The 23,381-nt window shown below is 33.7% G+C and overlaps 1 protein-coding gene across 2 annotated transcripts in view; it reads right to left on the reverse strand.

Moving 5' to 3' along the window:
* Nucleotides 1-23,381, reverse strand: part of TMEFF2 (transmembrane protein with EGF like and two follistatin like domains 2) — a 244,911-nt gene that overhangs the window by 212,367 nt on the left and 9,163 nt on the right. For both annotated transcript variants that reach the window (XM_009443902.5, XM_515997.7), the window contains exons 3-4: nucleotides 21,899-22,028; nucleotides 17,191-17,217 (exon numbers count right to left, since the gene is read on the reverse strand). In XM_009443902.5, the coding sequence (XP_009442177.1) occupies nucleotides 17,191-17,217; nucleotides 21,899-22,028 (157 nt within the window). The remainder of the gene's footprint in view (nucleotides 1-17,190; nucleotides 17,218-21,898; nucleotides 22,029-23,381) is intronic.

Here is a 23,381-nt window from a genome sequence, read left to right on the forward strand (position 1 = left end):
TTACAACTTTAGCAAAGTTTAACTTTTCAACAGGGGGAAATAACTTCTATTCCAACTCATAATCTTTGTTGGCTTTAGAGTTAAAATAGCTCCACCCTTAACTACACAAACCTACAAAATTTACTTTTCGCCAACCCACAAAATAGGTATGATATGAGCGCCCCCTACTGGTACAGCACTACTCCCACTTCATGAATACAGTGAAGGATAGCTCCTGTGAGTCTTAGGGGGGAAAAAATTGCAATTTACTATTAAAGAAGAGGAAAAGCTAAATGAGCTTTTAAAAACCAAACAATAATCCAAGACAAAACAGAAAATAACTCTTCTCACTTTAAAAGAATCTCTGTGAAAGAAAAATGCACATGTTTATAAATATTTGACAGCATCTTTTAAATCCTTGCCCAAGATTAGACAGGCAGAGTGAACTAAATGGCTGTCACTCTCAGGATGAACTGGAGTCCTTATTGATATTCAGACATCACAACAAGCAGAGCTTAATTGTAGTGATGCTTATATATTGATAATAAGATTTTCCCCAAATACCACATATGAAAATCTGCAGGCTTTAGAGAAATAAGCTAAGGAGCACCACGGAGGCTGAACAAAGTCTATGGGTGGGCTTTGGGCTTTCTGCATCTGGAAGTGACTTCTATATTGCTCTGTGAACTGGGAAACTGAAGGTGGAAGCCATAAGCTTTATATTTCCAGTTACTCAAATTAGTTGTCTCCAGAGTAGAAAATCCAATGTGAGAAAATTGATGGCAAATATAGGTAAAGCGCTATTGTGTGGACATTTACACTGACAAAGAAGGAGAAATGCTCCAAAGGTGTTGCTAGTGATAAGCTGTTACAGAAAAAATATAATGAAAGAAATGAAACTCCCACTCTTTGAGTCAGCAGAAGGGAGCTGTTTCATGATATTTGCTATATTTGTAAGGCTGCAATTTGATTATATCTGATTCTGTTGTCACAATCTGTTACATATCCTACATAGAATATAAATATGTGAAGCCATTTAAAGGCCAAATTATAGAGCTGTCTATTTTTATATTTTATTTTTTACTGCCATACCAGTGATGGTACTTAAATTGTATAAATTTTAAAAGGTAAATGAAAAACAAAATCATCAATATACTCAGGCTTTATTGAAAAGCCACTAGTTAACAATCCCAAAAGTACACCAATCTGTTTCTCTCCTGAAAGTCTGAGAAAATTACTTTAGATGAATATAGTAGGCTCAATGCATGGGCTTTGGTTTTTAAAATAATGCTTTTTATGACACATTTTCATGTCTTAAAAGTAAACCTACACATTCATTTATGTTAAATGGGCATGGAGAACTTGGCGAGTGCTAAATGACGTGATGGGGTTATTTCTTTTTCTTCCCTTTTCCATATCCTTCTTTGCGTTGGCATGTAACATTTTTGTTCACACCAATAACAATATAGAAAGGAATGGGAAATAATGAGGATAGACATGGCCCCCAGGACATCCGTCACCTTCTCACCACCTTTGTTGCCACCATATTAGTCAGGTCAGGATCCTCTTTCCCTGCTCCACTACAATAATCTTTTTATTGCTTTCTTTGCACCTACTCTTGCCTCATCTACAATTCATTCTCCACACAGATGCCAGAGCAATCTTTTGAAAATATAAACCGGATTATATTACTGTCTTCCAAAGGCTTTCCATGATGCTATGAATAAATTCCAAATTCCTTACCACTTCCCTACTCTCCTCTTCTACCACTTTCCTGCTCATTCACTATGCTCGTGCTGCACTTACCTTCCTTCTATTTCTGGATTTCACTAAGGCATCCCTTAGGGCATTGGCCTGTGCTCTTCCCTTTGCTCCAAATGCCCTGCCTCTGATCTTTGTGTACCTTGTTCTTTCTACTACTTAAGGCTTCAGTGAAAATCTCACTCTTACCACAAAACCTAGTAACTTTGCATAACATCACTGTTTTACTTTCTTAAAAGTAATTACAGGCCAGGCGCGGTGGCTTATGCCTGTAATCCTAGCACTTTGGGAGGCTGAGGCAGGGGGATCACGAGGTCAGGAGATCAAGACCATCCTGGCCAACATAGTGAAACCCCGTCTCTACTAAAAATACAAAAATTAGCTGGGCGTGGTGGTATGTGCCTGCAATCCCAGCTACTCAGGAGGCTGAGGCAGGAGAATCACTTGAACACGGGAGGTGGAGGTTGCAGTGAGCCGAGATCATGCCACCGCGCTCCAGCCTGGCGACATAGCGAGACTTCGTCTCAAAAAAAAAAAAAAAAAAGTAACCACACTCTGAAATGTTTTTGCTTATTTATTTGCTTGGTTTATGTCTGTTTTTTTCTCTTCTGAATTAAGCTTCCTGTGAATTGGGACTTTATCTGTATCTCTAGCATCTAAAATATGGTTGGCACAGAGTATAATAATATTATGCTATGTTATCAATACTCAGAGTACAAATATAATATAGCAATATATAAAAGTTATTAATACATACTAGCAGAATGAATACTCTGAATAAAAACTGTGTGTGTGTGTGTGTGTGTGTACCTGTGCACACATACTTGCATGTGCAAGAGACTAGCAAGCCAAAGACACATCACACAAAACAAATAGCACAGATGTTTCTATGACTAGTGCCGTATTTCTCCTTAATAGAAATACCTTACTTTTAACCAAAATAACATATTTAACATATTTTAATATGAAAGTTTATAATTTTCTGTTATAAATCCCTGACTTTAAAAAATAACAGACTACACATAAAGACAGTGGAGAAAAGGGAAACTTTGGAGGTCCAGGAGCCTGGGTGTAAATCCTGGCTTTGCCACTAACACTACCTGATGTTGCATAAATAATATCTGTGTCTCTTATTTTCTTCACCCAAAAATGGAGGTGATATGTCTTTCTTGAAGAGTTACAGCAAGTACTTAACATATGGCTATAAAATGCCTGACACATAGTACGTACTCATTATAAGGATATTAAAACAAGATAGTTTAGTCTCTAGAGTGTTATACTGGGCTTATCAATTATGGGAGAAGATAAGCTGTATGAACTTTTGTGAGTCATACAAATACACACACACATAAAATTTGTAAAACAACAGTGATGTGTCTTTGTCAGTGTTTCTATAATTACCCCCTTTGAAAGCAGCATACCTAAAAGTAATATACTATTTGAAGTACTTTTCCATCCACTCCCTTTCCTCTCCAATAACCCCAGGGAACAGTAGGCAACTATTGCATTTTTTCTTTTGCAAAGTCTTGTCTCCGAGGTAAAAAAAAAAATTAGAGACTTTGTCAAAAAGAATGCTCCCTCAGCATTATCAGTAGATACTGTGTGCTAGAAATGTCAGAAATCATACTTTTTAATTCTCAGATATTTAGAGGTGAAAACTACTTAGAGGAAGTTAGATAAATATCTCTGAATTTAGAAAAAATTCAGAATTAGTTGAAACAAATACAGTTTTTGAAACATTATTCAGTGTAGTAGATCTCCTTTCATACATTCATTTGCCCAGTCCTCGGGTGTTCACTGAAATGGGCTTGCCTTTTATGACTGTTTGCAGGTGAAGGAAAAGGCACCTGTTTCTAGTTCGTGACGCAGTGGGAGTATAGATGTGTTGAGCCAGATGAAACTTTTAACTGTTGGTTATTTGAAAAAAAAAATAAGTGAAACTAAGTGGCTGTGAATTTGAATTTTTCTCCCTTTCCAAGCATTGACATTGTTTGTCTTCCGTTTTATGCTTCTTACTCCTTGTCTTGTTCTTCTACCTCCCCTCAGGTATGGGAATTGTTCTTACAGAGAGGGCTCAGAAGAGAGTTATTGGAATGCCTATGTTGCCATACCATGGCAGCCTCAAAACTCTTTATGACTTTCTTCTTTGAAATGTACACATACTTCCCAAAATATACAAAGACTCATCTAGAATTATGTAATGGAAAATGGAATATAGACTTTTTAGGGATTTTTCTTACAATGTATTACATTCCTGTAGAAATTCCCAAAAGATTTGCATTAAGACAGGTACATATTTGTAAAAGATATTGAGAAAGGAGAAATATTTCAAAGTGATAAAAATATTTTCAATATATAAATTATTTTAAATTTCAGGCTTAAGGCTTTAAGTACCTCTAGTCTAAGGCTCAGGAGGAAACTCAAGCAGTTACAATACTAGACCATTCCTCAGGCTCCACATGCCCTGCAAAACGGGGCAACAAAATGGAGAGACTCCAGGGGCCAGGAGAAAAATGGATGGGATTAGGGCAGAGTTTCCCAAAGTGTGTATCATAGATGACTAATCCCTTTGATTTTTAATATTATTGCTTAAGAAAAAATGCTTCATTGTCAGGTATTCTTTTAAAAAACACGTTTCAAACAAAATTTAGCATATTTCTTACTTCAAGATATATATGAATTTTTTAGAACAGTTTTTTAGAACTGAAGAGTTTCCTGGGATACAAGCTTTTCAGTGCTAAAATCAGAAAAATCCTGGGCAAACTGGCACTGGTTGGTCACCTTATATATGGCTCTTGAAAAGGCATCAAAATATGTTGCTTTTATCAACCTCACTTAAATGGATACTCTTTTCAGAATAGCATCTTGAGGCATTCAAGTCCCACAGAACACATTTTTAAAAGTACTGGAGTAGAAGGCGGCTGTCTAATTCTCCTAGTCAGCAGAATGAAGCATTGATTTCAACCTTTGTCTTATCTGGCAAGAACGAAACCTATTTTTCCTAATAAAATATCTAATGGCAGCATTAAATGCTATTTTAGATGGGTGAGAAATATGCATGTGGTGGTGGAGTTAGGAAAAAAAATCTCTGCCTGGAACACATTTTTCTTTATTTTCTTCTCAAAACATGTGTTAGGCGTATAGAAACAATCAAAGGGAGAAATGCATAAACTTAGTAAATATTGTATATGTTAATACTGAAATGTTAAGAGAATGTATAAAACTAATACAGCCTACCCACGCCTGCAGCTATTTAAAATTCCATCTTTTTTTCCCTTACTTAAACATTAAAACTTTTCTACAAAATGCTGAACATCACTGCTTTCTCCTTTCTCCTTCTGTTATTTTGCATAGAAAAGTCCTTTTCTCTTCACTAGTTTGTTCTTTTACCTTCTTTTTCCAAGTTCTCCTTTTTATCCTCTACACTTACATTTTATATTCGATCAGAGCATTACTACATTGCTGAAGTTTCATGTGTGAAGCAAACAGATGAGATAAAAGAGCATGAGGACAGGGGTAGGAGATCTGACTTGAAGTTAATGGATGAAACAGAATCACTTTGCAGATTTCTTCAGAGACGATGTGTATTATGGCATTTCCTATGCCCACTCTCAGTAAGTTGAGGGTCATAGTTAGCAATTACTGGGAAGTAGAAGAGTGGCTTCCGTGTTGATGCATGCATCAACTAATTGTATTCCTAGTAGTTCACATCACTTCCCTGACAGTTCATTCATTCATCCCTTAATTTAACAAGTATTTAACAAGCACATAGCACATGCCAGACACAATTCTATGAAACATTGTTGGTTGAGTCTTTACTTTCAGTCTGCTGACAGTGATGTGACTTCCTCTAAAATCATTTGATCTAGAATCCCCATGGCATCAGATGGAGGCTCCATTTTTCTCTCCATATATCTTTGAGTATTTCAAAAGTCAAATGCTCAAAGAATTCTATTCTCTTTGCTCACAAAAGTAAGAGACTTTCTAGATATGAGGAATTAATATCTAGCATTTTATTTTCCAAGTAATATGCTTTGATGGTTAAATTTTATGAACTTTATCATAAATTTACTATCATGATAACTCCTTGAATATTCCAAAAAGACAGTCCCCTGCCACCCACCCCCCACAACTGGTTCAATGTCAAATTAAATGAAGGCATCAAATGGAATTCCAAATAATACATTCTCTGGCCAAAGTCATTTGGGATTTGAATAAGTAATTTGGATGTGGAATAGAGTATTCATATAGGTGAAAATTACCTCAATTACAAACAAACTAGCTAGAATCCTAAAATATCTTCAATTCTTTTCTTTCTGCACACTACTTTTGGAGAATGAGGTAGATCACAAGTTCATATACTGGTATTAGATGACTCTCAGGCTAAGCTTGCAAACCATTTTTGCTAGGCTCCTCCTGGCATGCCATTATTTTTTTATTGTTGTTGCTGGTTTTCAGTCATCTTTTATGAAGTTAAAATACTTCTAGAGTTATTTTAGTACACAAAACCGTTCATATCCAGCTTTTAATTTAGAATTTCAAATAATTTAAATGGCAGCATGCAAATGTGAGTGGAAACATTTAGAAATTTAAGCACACTTTCTTTTTAAATTTTATTTTTTTGTTTAAATTTTTGGTTTTATTTGGAGATGGGGTCTTGTTACATTGCCCAGGCTAGAGTACGGTTGCTATTTATAGCCACTATCATAACATACTGCTGCCTCTAACTCCTGGCCTCAAGCGATCCTCCCACCTCAGCCTCCTCGGTAGCTGGGACTATAAGCACATGCCATCACACCTGAATTAAGCACACTTTTTGTTGTTAGTATTAATGCATTGGTTCAGCTGAGCAAATATTTAACAAAATTCTACTAAGCACCAGGCTTTCTTTTCTAATATACAGGTATTAATAGTCATTAGCCTGAGGCACATATAATACACAGACTATTTGAATGAATCAGACTGATGATACAAAGTAGAATTGATGAGAGACATGTAGTCCAACCAGAAGATTAAGGACAATCATCCTGATGTAGATTTTCATTGACTTAGTCTTGGAATATGAATGATGTTTAAGCAAAAACATGGGAAGGGTTTCGGACAAATAGAAGAGCATTAGCAAAGCATGGAGGTATGCAATCAATTGATGGTCTATCCCACTGAACTACTATCAACAAAAAGTTATACTGGAGTGTCAAGTCTGAGGTAGAGAAAATGAATGATGTGGATGGAGAGCCAGGAACTGAACCAGTTCTGGTGGTCTTTGTATCTCCTGCTGGGAAGACTAATTTTTATCCTAAGGATGATGGACAGCCATTGCTGAATTGCAAGTAGGGGAATTATATACTTAGATAAGTATTTTATGTAAATATTCTGACTGTGCAAGTAAGAAATATTTTAGGTAGGCAAGTATGGAATCGGGGAGACCTGTTAGGAGGCTTTTTTCCAATGCTATAGATGAGAGATGCCTAAGGGCTGAAATATACTATTGGTGGAGGGTCTGAAGATATAGATCTGAGAACTATTCACAATAGAAAATCCACAGAGTGTGCTGACTTGTAGAATGGGACCCACTTTACAGCTCTGCCACATTCTATTTCAAAGCAGTTCTGGCATAAGGGAGCTCTCTCTTACTGAAAGGCCAAGGGAGTTTCCTGAATCAATGCCTGAATGTGGCTGGGCAGCCTGAACTTCAAAGGCAGTGTGGGCATGAGCTTCCAGAATATAACCATTTAATATCACCCCACTATTTAAGATGCAGTATAATAACTGTACTACTAATTCCTTTTTTTCCTTTAAACTGCCAGCTGTGTTTCTCTTTAATTATATTTTAAAATAACAGCTATTTTAAAGATAACCACATTGAAGTTGCTATTACAGTTGTCTTTTGAGTAACTGAATAAAATTCTCAACACTGTAAAACTCTCTAACCCTTAAGGATTAGATCTCAAACTATATCACGAGGCTCAAAGGGGCCAGAAGAGATGACACTGTATAGCTCCACATGTCCTTTCAACGAGTTGCCACCACTACCACTTAAATCAGTGTGTCAGAAATTCTACTTGCCAAAGGTCATATTTTTCTGCAAGTGCTATGTTCTCTGGAGAGGATAGTCAGCATATCTGTAATGACTTTCACACCATCTCAATGCCCACAAGAACATGCAAACTTCTCAATGTTGCCAGGACCAAATATATGCAGAGTACACAATTTTTTTTTTTGTAAATGCAATTATAGAAATGGGTTCCCTCTCCAACTGATTCCACTAATATGTTCCTTGTGTTTGTGGCCTTCACCAAAAGAAGGTAATGACAGAATAGCAATCCAGTCAGCCAAATTACAGGAGAAAAGAGTAAGAATGCAGCTAGAAAATGAGAAAAAAATAGAGAAAAAGTTCAACTTTATAGGAAATGTTATTTAATTTGGAATGAATGCAGTTTAAATAACCAATCTGCAGAATAGGTTTGTGGAAGCACCAGGCCAACATTATTTGAAATCCAGTTAATTCTCCCTTTATTCTTTTCAGAGAGAGATCAGCAAGGAACACAAAATTAAAAGATTTTTCAGAACTAGTTTACTAAGTGACAGGCACTGGAATAATTCTTTTGGTTTGACTCATTGAGCCAGGATGCCAACATTATTCAAACATATTGTTTTCTATTTATTCCTGGATTTTTTAAAATCCCAAAGCTGTAACAAGTGTGTAATTTACCAGAGAAAATGAAATTGCTCTTTGTTAAGTACACATTGAAAATCATATCCTATAATATGTATTGTTCATTTAGTACATTGAAAGAAAAAGCTGTATTTTCAAATCCAAATTTGAAACAAATTCAATGCAATTTGGCATGCACTGCAGCATGCAGAGACATTCCTATGTCTTAAATATTATCTGGAATTAAAAATTTCAAAAAGAAGAAGGATATCTTAAAACCCCAATATAAAAATACCTTATGAGGATTAAAAATAGATTTGACTACAGCAAAACCTAGGATATTTTCTCAATATACTCAATAAAGGACCATACACAAAGTCCCTCAGATGAGTAGCAGAGTGATATGTCTAAAATAGACAAGAGATACTGTGATCCCCAAATCAATGACAACAAGAGAAAAGAAACTTTATCTTTTTTTTCCTTTTAATTGCACAGGTCTCCCTGCTTTCTCCCTTACTCTCTTACTTCAGCAAGGCATGTTCTCAACACAGCAGCCAGAGTGATCTTCTAAAATCACCAGTCAGATTACAACATTCTCCTCTCCTTCAGACCCTTCCAATGGCTCCCTGCTCACCCAGAAAAAGAACTTTCTGTTTCTGGCCTTGAGGGTCACTCCCACTCTTTTTCCACATCTTCAACCAAGCATCTTCTCACTCATTTTAGCCCAACTAACATCCTTGATGTTCTTGGAATATCCCAGACATGCATCTGCTTCAGAGTTTTCTCATTTGGAGTTCCCTTTGCCTGCAATGTCCTTCTCTCCCTCATCTGCAGGATTTGCCCCTTCATTCCCTCCTGATCCTTCTCCAAGGCATTTCTGATCACCCCAAACAAATTAGTAACCTCTCGTTTCCCTTCTATCACTTTCCTCCTGCTGCATCACACTCATTACCATATGACAATCTGTGTTTTTCCTTTTTTGTTTACTGCTCATGTCTCTTTCCAAGAAATAAGTTCTACAAGGTTAAGAATTCTGTTATTTTGTTGTTGTTTTATATTTTACAGATCTTAGTGGATACCATGGTGCAATGTCCACATTCTTCCCTCCTCAGCTACTTAGAGTATTTCACTCAGATAGCTCACAGTTGAGTCCCTCTCCAGGTCCAGTCTGCAGTTGAAGAGAGCTGCCTGGCCCACGGTATGCTCCCTTTTGGGAACTGTCCACATCAATGGTGATTAATGGTGGGGTATAAAAGCTCAGCCCTGCTTTTCCAATTGATGACAACTAATAAGGGCCATCCCATCTTGAGAACTCATATGGGCCACGCTGTGTAGCTTTTTTTTTTTTAACTGCACCAATTCAAATTCACCCTCTTCCCAATCTTACTTTCTTCCCTTCTGCAGATTCTGATCCTGAGAGCACAAGTCCCTAGGTTTCATGTGCACAAATCTCAACTTTAGAGTACTTTCCTGCATACCATACCAGGGTCACAAATAAAGAAATGAAAAACACAGAGTCTAAGTAGCCTGTCCAGGATCAGCAGCTACAGTAAGTACTGGCCAGTAGTCTGGCTAGTAAGTGGTGAGCCAGGATCATATCCAGAGTCTAGAGCTCTAGAATATGTGCTTTGTACCACTACCTTCTACTGCTACTTACACAACTATCCTATATATATTTTTAGCAATGATTTAAAGTATCTCAAATACCTTAGAGTGAATACTTACAGAAGATCAGGAATGGGATTAGGGTTAGATAAACAAAGGGGAAAAGTAATAGAATAGTTGGCAATCATTAAGTCCCATGGACTGAGGTGTGTGATTAACTTAGATAATTACATTGAGTAGAACAGATGATTTCAGAATCAAAAGTGAAAGTGGGAAGGGGATGAGGAGATGTAATAATAGAATGTCATCGGACTGCTGGTAGAATTGATGATTTATATAAACCATAGAAGATGATGTCTGGTATAGTTGTTGCAAAGAAGTACAAGAGGTAGGACAATCTTGCAGACTAGTTTCCTTCCTTCTTGAAGTTCAAGGACTGGCTTAGTCACCATATTTACTGCATAAAGTGCTCATCCTTTCTGATCTTCATCTACACATCCAAAAGCTGTTGCTGTGGTTTAAAAGGGTGGGATAAAGACAGGATAGCTAATGGGTTCAAAAATACAGTTAAATAGAAGGAATAAGATCTAGTGTTTGGTAGCACAACAAGATGACTATAGTTAACAATGACTTATTGTATATTTCAAAAGAACTAAAAGAATACAATAGGAATGTTCCTAACATGAAGAAATAATAAATGCATAAGGTGATGGATACCCCAATTACCCTGATCTTATCATGATACATTGCATGCTTATATCTAAATATTATATGTGCTTACAAATATGTACAACTATTATGTGTTCATAAAAATTAAAAACTAAAATAAATGCTATAATAGTGCTTTCTATAAACTATACAGCATTTTATAAATCATTATACATGAACATAGGGATTCTTATAGATTTAGCTAGTTCATATTTTGACATCAAGCAGAATTGTAATAAAATCTTCCCATCAATTTTAAAAGAATCTCTTTCTAAAAAGTTTAATCCCCTAAGAAAAATTTTGCAATGCTTAGCGCCCTCACAAACATTCTTTCTTGTAAGTATACAGAATCTCCTACATTGTGACTCCCTCCTACTTCTTCTTTATTGGTTTTCTATAGAGGCAATTTACCTGCCACTGTAGTTTTAAGAATAATTATGTACTGTTTTGAAATTTTAAACATTATTCCTTATTTCTTACCTATCTTGTGTAACTGCATTTCCTCTGGATGCATTTATCTTCTATTATGTGTATTAACACAGTGATTCCACTTGCTTTCAGGAGTCAGAGCTAGCTGTGTCTTCTAAATACTAGAAACTGTATTGGATTCTTAGAGTTATTACTATCCCACCATCAATACTTTAAGCCATGGACTTAAAATCACTAATTAAAAGATTCAAAATTCTAATTAAACCCTTCGGAGAAATTATATTCTTATAGTATATGGGAATAAAGAGCAAAGGTAACATAAATTCTTTTAATTTCATTTTGAATTTTTTGGAGTTCAAAGTTATTTGCATTACTTAATTTTAATCATCTTTCCTATAGATACATATTACTGTTTCACTGACAAAATAAGTGAATCTCCCAGGAAACTGAGAGCAAAAATCAAACAGGCATTCTTCAAGTCAGCTGAAAATCTAGAAGGCAAATCTCCTGATTCATAATTCAAAGCCATTTCTATCATACTACACATAATGATTAACTTTCTTTTCCTATGTATAGTTTTTAAAAACCCATAGGGATGATTCAGACAAAAGTTTGTAGCATCTATTTCACATTCTTAAGCAATGTGCAGAAATTCAGAGAGCTATTACTGCTCTGCTGGAAGAAAAAAAAAGTTATTTTTATTTGTAAAAGCGTATTCATGTGTGAAAACAAACTATAGCCATGCTGATAACAAAGGTCCCTTTCTCCTCCCTTTTCATTTTCCATCATTCTCACTTTATTTTCCTCCTTCTGTTTGCTTTCTATATTTTTCCAATTTTGTTATCCATTACATGGTCCTCATTCATTCTATCTCTATTTCATTACTCCATTGCTATACTGTTCTTCTTTTAGGTAAAGAGAAAGTAAGATGGATTTCAACCTAAGAAGAGCTGAGATAATATTTCAATTGAAGTTCAGATGGCTATACGCTCATCTCCAGCAGAACAGCAGCTCTCAGGTGTGGCAGAGCAAAAAGAGGATAGTTTCTGCTTTCTTCCCATATATATTGCCTGGGAAGAATTTCAGACGTGTCATGCTTGGTAGAATTTCTCTATTAAATCAGTATTTCAGCAGAAGTTGCTTACAATTGACACCTGTCAGACTTTGGCTGTAATGTGAGCCCAAGCGCTTGGTGGGGGGAACAAAACATACAACCATGATGAGGTATGTTGTGTTTGCCAGACTTTGACCATGATAGTGGAGAAGTGGAAAAGGTATGCTGGTTGGAGAGGGAATTAGTACAGCAACATGGAAGGGAAAATTACTTAGCCTTTTACAAGCATATTTTATGGAATAAATATTCAATTCCTTGTTATTTACAGTATATTTAACATTTTATTTCTGCAGAGGAATAATTTTCTTTTCATAATTAGAATCATAATTTTTTCCATTGTGTGCTCAGAAGAGAATTTACATGTAATCTCCATGAGTGTAAAGAACTGTGTCATATTCATCTTTACAGCCCCAGAAATCTTGCAAAAATACCTAGGTTATAGTACTACCTTCCTTCAAGTCAACCAAATTACTAAATATTATAAAATCCACATTAGAAAGACAAGGATTTTTTAAAAATTATCTCCAAGTTTCAAAGTGCTTAAAATATTTTTGCCAGTTTTTAGCAGTTCACATAATCAGAAATAGCAGCCCAAGATCTACAATGTGTTGCCATGTAAACCTTTCTTGTTCTATCCAATATGTATATGAAGCAAATGTCTTAATTATGGACATCTTTAGTAATGTTATATGAAAATAATTTGTACTGGAATTTTTTCATTAAATAAAAACCGTATGTCAACTGATTTTCTACACCAAATTTATCATAACAACAATTATCTGGATAATTCACATAAAAATAAGGCTTTTTTATACAAATAACAAACATAAGTTTAATTTGACTTGTTGTACATATCCAACAATAACCTATTAAAGAATTATCTTAAAATTGTATATAAATATATAAATTGTATAAGTAAGTTCCGTGCTTCCTTTTATCTCATGAAATAAAAATATACTTATTGTATCTATGCTGTGTATCTTAGATACATTTTATTTCTATAAACATTATCATACAACTTCCCATAAGATGATATTAAAATTTAACTGTGGATTCTGCTCATGTACAGCAGGATAATACATTTATAATTATTTTGATAGTTAAAATATGGTTTTAATTTCACCAGACTTATTTATTTTTCAGAATCTAACAAAGATCTAAGCAACACATAAATATTTAAAAAAAACAGAAATGGAGATATTCATAGCATTGTCTTTATAATATGACTGAAAGACTTATAGAGAAAAGCAGGGGTTAAAAATTATTCTTTAACCACCCACACACCTCTGAATTTTGAGAGGAGGCACCTTTAATACTTTTTCTTCCTGCAGTATTTGTTGCTTAAGGAAGTCTGTGGGTGGATAAGAGGTTATTATCCCTCCTACACACACCCGTTTTCTTATTTACAACATTAAACTTCCATATATAAGTACCTGAAACACCAATTGTTTTCTTTCTATCACTTTCTCAAATTCTTTGGAATTTGGACCACATATTACCTCCCTATAGCACAATTCGCAGTTGTAGTTTATCTTGAATTTTTTTTTTGTCAGGTGTGAATCTATCCAACAAGTTTATTTGATGTAGATGCCTTTCAAAACAAACGTTTTTGTTCGAAAACAGAGTTCCATAAATGGCAGGTCCTATGTTGAAAACTAATAATACAAAATTATCTTTTGTATTAATGAGTTTTCTTAAACACTAAAAGAAGAGGATACAGTCAGCGAAATGCGACAGCCAAATATTAAGATTTGTATGAAGTATTTGTATCTTATTACTCTACAAATTTCCTTTAGGAGAGAATGCATCTTTGTGGGTCATGTTGGAAGCACAGTAAATGTGTTTTATCTCAATACAGTTAACTGTTTGAATTGTTTCAGCTGAATAAATAGGTCAATGGTTAAAGATTTTAGAACTCCCTATAAAATGTACTTAACAAGTTAAAATAAATTTTATAAAACCTTTATGTCCCTTTTATATTGCAGTAAAAATGTTCTCTCAAATGCAGTAAATGACAGACATACCCTTGTGCAAATGGGTTAAGCTTAAATTATTTTTAGAATAATCAGGTCTAATTTTCATTACTAATGTAATATTCATTCACGCTAAAATATAGGAAAATTTTTAAAAAGTAATAGTTGATATATTTTTACATGGTTTTAGATTTGTAAGTTTAATGATATCATTTATGATAGTCACACATGATAAATGTTTTACAAGTAAATTTGTTCCCTTCACTCTTTTGTTCAGTGTACTCCATTTTGGAATTATATTAACTTTTGTTAAAATAAGAAATTAGAAAATAACTATTAACCATCCAAAGTGCTTGCCAAGTAAACCCAATTATTAATTAAATACACATTACTGAGTATGTTATATAGAGATTAGTTAGAACAATCACTAGTTACAATTGTTGGATTAGCCAAACAATCACAAGTTATTCAATCACTTTTCCTTTATTCAAAAATAAAGGAAGCTGATTCTGCCCTCTCAAAACCTTGGTAATACGAATTCTACAAAAATACAGAGGAAAGTCTATCATCTGTATAAGAGAGATAGCAAGTCAAATATATCTTACGATTACAACCCAATGGATATGTGAACTGAATTTGTGCATGTTATTCTAAACTAGGTTTTTAGGTTTTAGTTACTAAGCATTTTTGGCCTCCCTCAATAAAGAATTTAAAGAAAATTAAAACTAATAGTCTTACAGAGCAAAGTAACATGTAGACTAGAAAAACAAGCAGTTCTGTTGAGAAAAACCTGATCAGTCTCTAATTTTAAAAATTGTATGCAATTAGGAGCAAATACTCATCACCACAATTTTCAGAACTGTAGTTATTTAAAAGAATAAGCTCAGAATTAAATGTGTTATATGCTTTTTTTTCCTAAAGCAAACATCGGAAGTTGTTTTTGTTTTCTCCAAGTTACTATGAAGCACCTCTAATTGAAAGGAAGAGTGATTAAAAAACAGAAAAAGAGAAAGAAAATAAAGTGTTTTCCAAGTGATGTTTCACTTATATGGTATAAGTTATACATGTCATATTCGTGAGATTAAAATTATTTCCTGAAAAAATGTCTTATTCAGATCACAAGACAACATAATGAACCAAAGATTTTAATATAAAACGCAACAGGGAAGAGTGAGTTTGACTTCATTTTCATTTGCATGTGCTAATAACAATGAATGAAAACTAGAAACTAGTGTGTGAAACAAAGTTCACATCTTATTGTTAGAAAAATAAAGATATGAAGTATACTATGGTAGGATAGTCAAGCAGAAAAAAGTAAATGATGATGCTTTAACAGAAAGAGAAATGAAGACATTCTTGGTATGTTTTATTTTGTCTTTAAAGATGCTAGAAAATTAACAAGACTGGTGGGTAAACAGTGGAACAGTTCAGTCTCAGCACAATATTTGCAAAATTAGGTAGTCTACATATAAAACTAAACAGCTAGAAAATATACAGAATTTTGCATAGAAACTATTTCCTTACAAAAGCAACATTTAAAAAAATTAATTGATTTCTTATTAATAATATTCCCATGGTAAAACATCTACTAAAGGAACTGCCTTTTTCCTGTCTTTTTTTTTTCTTTAAGATTTAATATGCTATTCTAAGGTCTTATTTTCAAAACCTCTAGGGACGCTTTCTTGGGAATACTATATTAATCAGCTAGGAAAAATTTTATTAGAAGTAGAGAAAGACTGTCCAGACTTCAAAGGACTGTCCAACATCATGTGACATTGAAACATATTCTATGCTTGAGTCTTGACTGCTGTTCAGTTTTAGTCTTTAGGAAAAAAAATTGTGTTTCAATCTGCTGCTGTTCAGTTTTAGTCTTTATGAAAAAAAATTGTGCTCCAATATGCTGCTCTAACTATGTTCTGTGGGTATTGCTTATTTGAACTAGTTAAGTCTTTCATTACATAAGGAAACTTGATAAATCTTTCAAGCGTTTCCTGAACTAGATAAAGGGTGCACTAAATATCTGCCACCCTGAACCCAAGGCCTTCTTTTACTTATCTTTTATCAAATTCTGTGTTTAAAAACTAAAATCAACTTGGAATAGCACATTTAATTATTTTACACAACTGAAGCAAGGTCTTGAGAGAATGCTTTTATTTGTTTTGTTTTTCTTAATCTTGAAATTATATATAGGTTGTGTTTTGTTTTGCTTTGTGTGTATAAAAGTCTAATTTTGTTTGAATTTCATCGGGAAAAGTATTTGGGACATTTACAATTTAGTTTCAATCTATAGGTAAAATCTTTATTTGGTAGTAAGTACATTAGATCAAACTTTTAAAGTTTCTCTCTCTCTCTCTCATCTTATATACTTCCCTAAACAAAACTAAATAATGGGAACATATATCATACTTTAGTAAAAATAACTATAGATTTAATCAAGGAAGCAAAGATAATATTTTACTTTCATTGGACTTCATTTTATCTTTTTCACTTTTATGAACTAAAGTTCCTTCAGTTTCAAATTATAAATCTGATAATTAAAACCTTGTCTATATGGTAGGTTATGTATGTCTTATTAGCACCTAGTAATTGAGAGCAGTGTCATATATTTAAAAATCCAATATTTAAATGATTTCCTCATGAATTCTTTCTTCCCTGCCAAATATGCTTACATGCTTCTCTTCAGAAGTTTTTACATTATGCCTATCCATATCAAAGATAACTTACAAACAAACAAACAAATGAACAAGGAAGGTTAACTGGAGATAGAGTATGATTCATAAGTATGCCAAATAATTTGCACGGTATATACATGTACTTAATATGGTGACAATTTTTTATGGTTTCATCTTTCCTAAAATGCAAAATATGAAATTTGTCTTAAATATCTGAAATGGAACATACATAAGTAAATATACATAATAATATCCACCAGTAAATCTTCAAATATGTAAAAAGGCAACTCCTACCTCCATCTCCAGATCCTGATCCTGCATCTGTGGGGGGAAAAATTATATTTGCTAGTAAAACATATTCAAAAATATTTATGACTTTTTAAGCTCAAGTTTATTTTCTTAGTTTAATACTGCAATAATATTGTTTGAGAAAAATACTAATATTTAATCCAAAAATGTACATTCACATCAACTGAATTTAATATCTATTAATGTAACTTCTATAATAAATTATCCATCATTTTTATTCCAAAGCTTTACGAAAACATTATTGCCCCGTTTGGAAAATTTCCTAATCTCGGCTATGAAAAATTCCTAATCTTGACAGGCTGGATTTGGTGCCGTTAGCAAAATAAAGTATTAAAAATGAGATGCTTGTAACAATCAGTAAGTTTCAGAAATTAAATAGTCTAATGCGTGTGGCAAATAAACCCATAATTAAGGCTTGTATTCTTGCAAATTGCATATGAACAAAGAGAAAAGCAGTTTAAAAAGAAATATATTTTATATGGGTGTTGATATGTTTTACGAATACCACAATTGTGGATGATTCCATCTGTGTCAAATCATCCTTTGTTTTTGAAGTCAGTAGAAGAGAGCTTAATTTTTGCCTTTGTGCTTAAAGTCAGATATTCACTAAATGACTCTTGCAGAAAAAATCATACTTCCTCTTCTGGATTTTTCTTTCACCACTTCTTCTCTCCCCTTCCTTCCTTTAATTACAATTGGTCAAAGTTGTCTATTTCTGGGAAGGTAGTTCCCAGAAACACAAAATTTCAAGTTGAAATCAAAACCATTACGATTCCATCTGCTTCTACTTCTTAAGTGTAGACATCATCTTCCTTCTGACTTTCCATTTTTGTTTGTTCACAATACATTTGGTTATGTATTTTAATGTTAATACAGGGAAATAAGATTAATATTGATATTCTCTACCTTATGTGCCCTCATCCCACAGTGAAATCTCACCCAGGGTTCAAGACTTACACCAAATGCCACTCTTAAGAATTTATGGTCCAATTAAAATAAAACATGACTTTTACTTGTTTGCTTCCATGATACTTTATTGAGAAACACCACATAGAAAGAGGCATGGTGTCTGAAAATCCACAGAAGGCTGACAAATATGGAAGAAGGAAGGCCTTCCCAGCAGCCCTCCTGTTTGTCATGTATTGGCATTAGCAGTACCATGAAGGAGCAGTAGTTTGAACTGTCAGTCTTGTTGGAGGCCCACATTAACTAAATTTATAGAGTCTAATACTATTATATTAGAATGTCAAGTAATCAATTAACTATTAATGTGACAGGACATATGTCTTTGGATCAGCATATCTTTTCCTTAAAGGCAAGTTAATTGATAAAATAATTTATGATAAAAATTATTCTTAGTAAATGTAGAATCAAACAAGGATTTTAATCATAAAAATTGACTGTTTAATGATAATAGACCAAGAAAGACTGATGAATTCATGTTGATATTAGAATATTCCTACCAACTAAACTGACTGTCATAAGTCACAACACCATCTCTTTTGGACAGAAGAGTGCTTGGGTGCTTAATGTTTGTCAAGTTTCCTTTTTGTATACTTTCACAGACAAAAATTTTAATTGATTGTATTTGCATTAATTTGAAAGTTTAATTCAGTATTACTTATTCTCATTCAGGGCTAAATAACAGGTTGTGGTATTACAGTGATAACACATTCTAAATATATTTTAGTTAAATGTATATAGTTTCTTTTGAATTTTCCCCTATAAACTTCTTTAAGTCAAGGAAAATGTGTTGTTCATCACTCTACACTTATATGAACATAATGGGAAATGCATAAAGGCTTAGGAGTTACAAACTCCAAACCTTACTCATTGCATGACAGAGAAATGTTATTCAACCTTGCTAAGCATATTCCTCCTCTATTCAATGGGTATAGTAATATCTAACCGATTGGGCTATTTTGAGGCTTACTGCACAGTAGCATATCTTAAATGCTTAAGCACTGTCAGGAACATAATAATTAAAATGTATAGTAAACATCTTGCTTATTCATCTACGAGTATTCTAATAAATACATATGATTGGGGAAAATCAGAAAAAAATGCCAATAGTATTTTAGCTTGTATTTCCCACATGCATTTCTAAAACTTCAAGGGGCATGGTCCTTAAGACAATATTTGATTTGACACAAATGAAACAGCCAGGAAAAAAAAGAAGGAATAGTTTAGAAAAATGATCACTTAAGTCCATGGCATCATTATGAAATCGTTATGGGAGGCTTTAATGTTTTTCTCTATTATATGATAAGTCATCCTGGCCAACTGATGATAAATAGCCTACTAAAGTCTTATTGGTAAGACAGAAACACCTAAGAAAAGAAGTCATGCTGTTAGACCTAAATCTGAGCTCCTAGTTAATGCATTTCCTACAAGGCAAAAAGTTAAATTGACGGTAAGACCATTGAGCAGATTTCCCAATAAGAATCCACTCTCTGGACAAAAAAAAATTAAGTTCAATGAAATATAATAAATATAAAGTTATATCTTCTACTGCCTATTATTCCTAGAGCTTACAACTTGCCACTTCCATTCAGTGTCAAACAGCATTAAAAAATAAATGGGAAATATACAAAGAAAAGAATGAGAATCCCTTTTAGATCAAAAGTCAGAACCCCAATTTATTTACAGTCAGACCTGGTTAATCAAAATTACTTTGTTCTCTCTGTCATTATTCAGATCAAAAACCTTTTAGATTTACAAGTCCATGGAAGATGCATTCAGCAAGACTGGCTTACTAATTAAATCCTGTAGAAATCTAAGTATGTGAATGAGCTAAAGATGGATTACTCGATTGTGATTAAATTTTCTACTTGGCTAAGTATTTATTTTCATAGTATAACCAGCACATCAGGGACTAGAATGGAAAGACTTGAATGAATCAGGAGAATGTGATTATATGCGCTGACAAGAACTTGGAGGTTGGCAAGTAAGAAAGAGAGATTTTGCTACATTGGCCATAACCGTAACTTCTGGTCTGTTTATTATAACAATTGCCTGGCAATTCTCATGTGGCTATTGTTAGAAAAGAACAGATATCCTCCGTGATCGTGATCTTGAAAAAGCAAATCCTTTCCTCAATACTCTACGGTATTTGCCTTCATCCTTCCTGGTTCCTGGGATTTTACTTTTTTTCTATTCAATTTGTCCTAAAGTACTATTTCTCATTTCTTTGGTATGGCTGACTGATTCCTCATAATTAGTTTGCTCCTTGTCAAACTTTCTATATCCCCCATCCTTAGTATGAGAGCAGCATGCTGGTCCTCCTCCTTTCCTATTGGAGAAGGCTGCCCATTGACTCTCACATATTGCTGTTTCTTTTATTCATGACTTGTCACTCACAGACCAAGCAGCAATGACCTGTTTGCTTTAGCAAATAAACAAATGGAGTACCAGCCCAGCTTGCTTCCTGACCACCCTTTCATGAAGAACATTCACATCTGAGCAAATAATCCCTTAGGAGAAAAGACTACTTACAAACCAAAACCAAAACAAAACATCATCGGCCATGAGATATGATTCTATTCTCTTTCTTCTGCTAATTCTCAGAAACTTGGGTAGTCACCAGTATAACTTAATATTATCAATTACTAACAATCAATATGCTTAAGATAATCTTTTAAAGAATATGAGGCTTTTCTCTTTGCTCATTTTCCACCCTGCCCCAGTCACTTAGCACATAACTTTTAACATCATACCCTAGATTAGAAATACCTGTTATCTAAGAGGGACTTTTGAATAAATAGACTTTTCATGACACTATTCTCTGCTTCTATTTTTAGAGAAAGTTTATAATTGACGACGTTGTTATTATTCCTGAATATGCTTATATCATCCAAATTCTCAGGAATTATGACTTTCCAGAAAGATGCTTATTTGCCATTAAGAACAACTATTATGGCACCTTACAGCCTCTACAATATATGTGATTTTGATATCAAGCTTAACTTGAAAACTCAGCCCCATTTTAAAGCATTCCCCATTTTAAAGCATAAGCTCTAACAACCACTGTAGACACAAGGAAAACTTGAAAAGCTATAGAGCACATGAAGTCACTCTTTCTTCTTACTTCCTTTATAGCATTGTTGGTAAACCATGACTAAAAAACTTTGTAGAATCCCAGGTTAATTGAGTCAGAAATGACAAATGTCACTAGAAATTATGTCCATTACAAACACATTAGTCAATAAAATCTACTAAATAGTAAGAAGACCATTTTGTAGAGCTGCTAAGATTAGACGTCAACTTCAGAGCCCAAACCTGCAAAATTGCCTTCCAGCAGATAATGCTATTGTTCAAAACAAACAAACAAACACAACTAAACAATACAACTGTATTCATACATAGTCAGGTTTCTCCATATTTGGCACGTTGGCAGTCTATCTAGATTTCTAATTATATGTGGCTTTTATTCAACCTGCCTGTATTTCATTTAATGACATACATACTTAAATCTACCAGTGTCCTTATGGTAGATATCCTCTTTCTTCCAAAAGTGATTTGAAATGTAAAAATGACAAAGAATAAGAATAACAAATGTTTTGAACAAAACAATACAGGCTTGTCTAGTCAACATATAATCTGAATTATTTATTGGGAGATAACAAGAAATGAAAGACATGGTTTTTGGATTTGGAATCCATGCAGAAGGTTTCAAAGAAGATCACACACATACCTGTGGCACATGATCCTTCTGACACCACAAGTATCTCACTCTGCTGTTTGCATGCAGCCTGTCGCAGGTAACACTCATTCTGGTAGCTCTCCCCATTGGAGCCACACACAGGCACATAGTCATTGTTGCACTGGGAAACACACAGATGTAAGCCTATAGTTAGTACTGGAGATTGTATCCCTCTGACACGATGAACAGAAATAATCATTTACCAAAGAAACCACTTGTCTTCATTTTCAATGATTCTAATTGTGTCCAATAAGTCTTTATAAGGGCATCATTGAAAGATGCACAAAGCCAATTTCAAGTTAGCCAACCAGTCATTTGATTTAGATAGGGCAAAAATAAGCATCTAAATTGATCAGGCAATTCCCAACAAAGTGACTGGACAAGTAGCACAATAAAGATATAGGAATAAATATATTAATGCTACTTAATATTATTTTTAGTATGTAGCCCATATGACTTGATGGAAAAAATTAAAATACAGTTTAATTTCAAGCTATTAAAAAACAAAGGTAATGTCTATCTGTGTTAGGAGTGGAAATATATAGCCAAAATGCCAAAGAAATCAATTAACTCTTAGTTGTTTTTTTAATTGAATTTAATTGAATTTTTATTGAATTCTAGTCCTTGTAAATTTCCAAATAGTCAGATAAGATACTGATTTACTTATTTTTATACCTTTTTAGACTATTGTATATTGATGTGGATATGGTCTAGAGAGAAGCAAAACTATGGAACTCAGAGAAAAATTTCAACAACTACTGAACTATAAGTCAACTTTACCGACTATTCCAAAGTATGTCTATTAATAGATATTCCATAAAGAGAAAAGTTCATTTTTAAAAAACCTCATTATTAAAAAAGTACACATATTACAGTGAAAATTAAGGCAACCAACAGGGTAGAGTCATCATAATACAATCATACTCTAAGGCATTAATGATACTTGGCTTTGTCCTATGCCTGCTAATTACACCAGGGATGTGATTATCTCATGATTACTACTACTTATGTGCTTCATTGTTTAATTATAAAAAATATAATGATCAAGATTATTATCTGTATATGCTCACCTATGCCAGAAACTAAGTAAGGAAAATCATACTTACAGATGCATGTTAAAAACTCTATGTTTTACTTTTGATTAATATATTTGAATCTTTGATGTGCTGTGAGTTCAGAATACATACAAAATAAACCAATAATACAGTGAGATGGGTAATAAAGTTTAAATATATGTGATAACAAACCTAAAACCCTATCATAAATAAACCTCAACTCAAGAATGTATGCAAAAGAAAACACCTCTCAACATGTTGATAATCTGATTGATTAAAACCTGAAATTTATTATTTTACTCTATTTCCTAACAATACCTAAACCTCCTTATTCCTAATCAACTATTTAACTCTTGCTCTTAGCCTTTATATAATAATAGCTTAATTATCATAACAAATTTAAATGTCAATGTTCTTTG

The sequence above is a fragment of the Pan troglodytes genome, chromosome 13, assembly GCF_028858775.2.
Source record: "Pan troglodytes isolate AG18354 chromosome 13, NHGRI_mPanTro3-v2.0_pri, whole genome shotgun sequence".
Taxonomy (NCBI): domain Eukaryota; kingdom Metazoa; phylum Chordata; class Mammalia; order Primates; family Hominidae; genus Pan; species Pan troglodytes.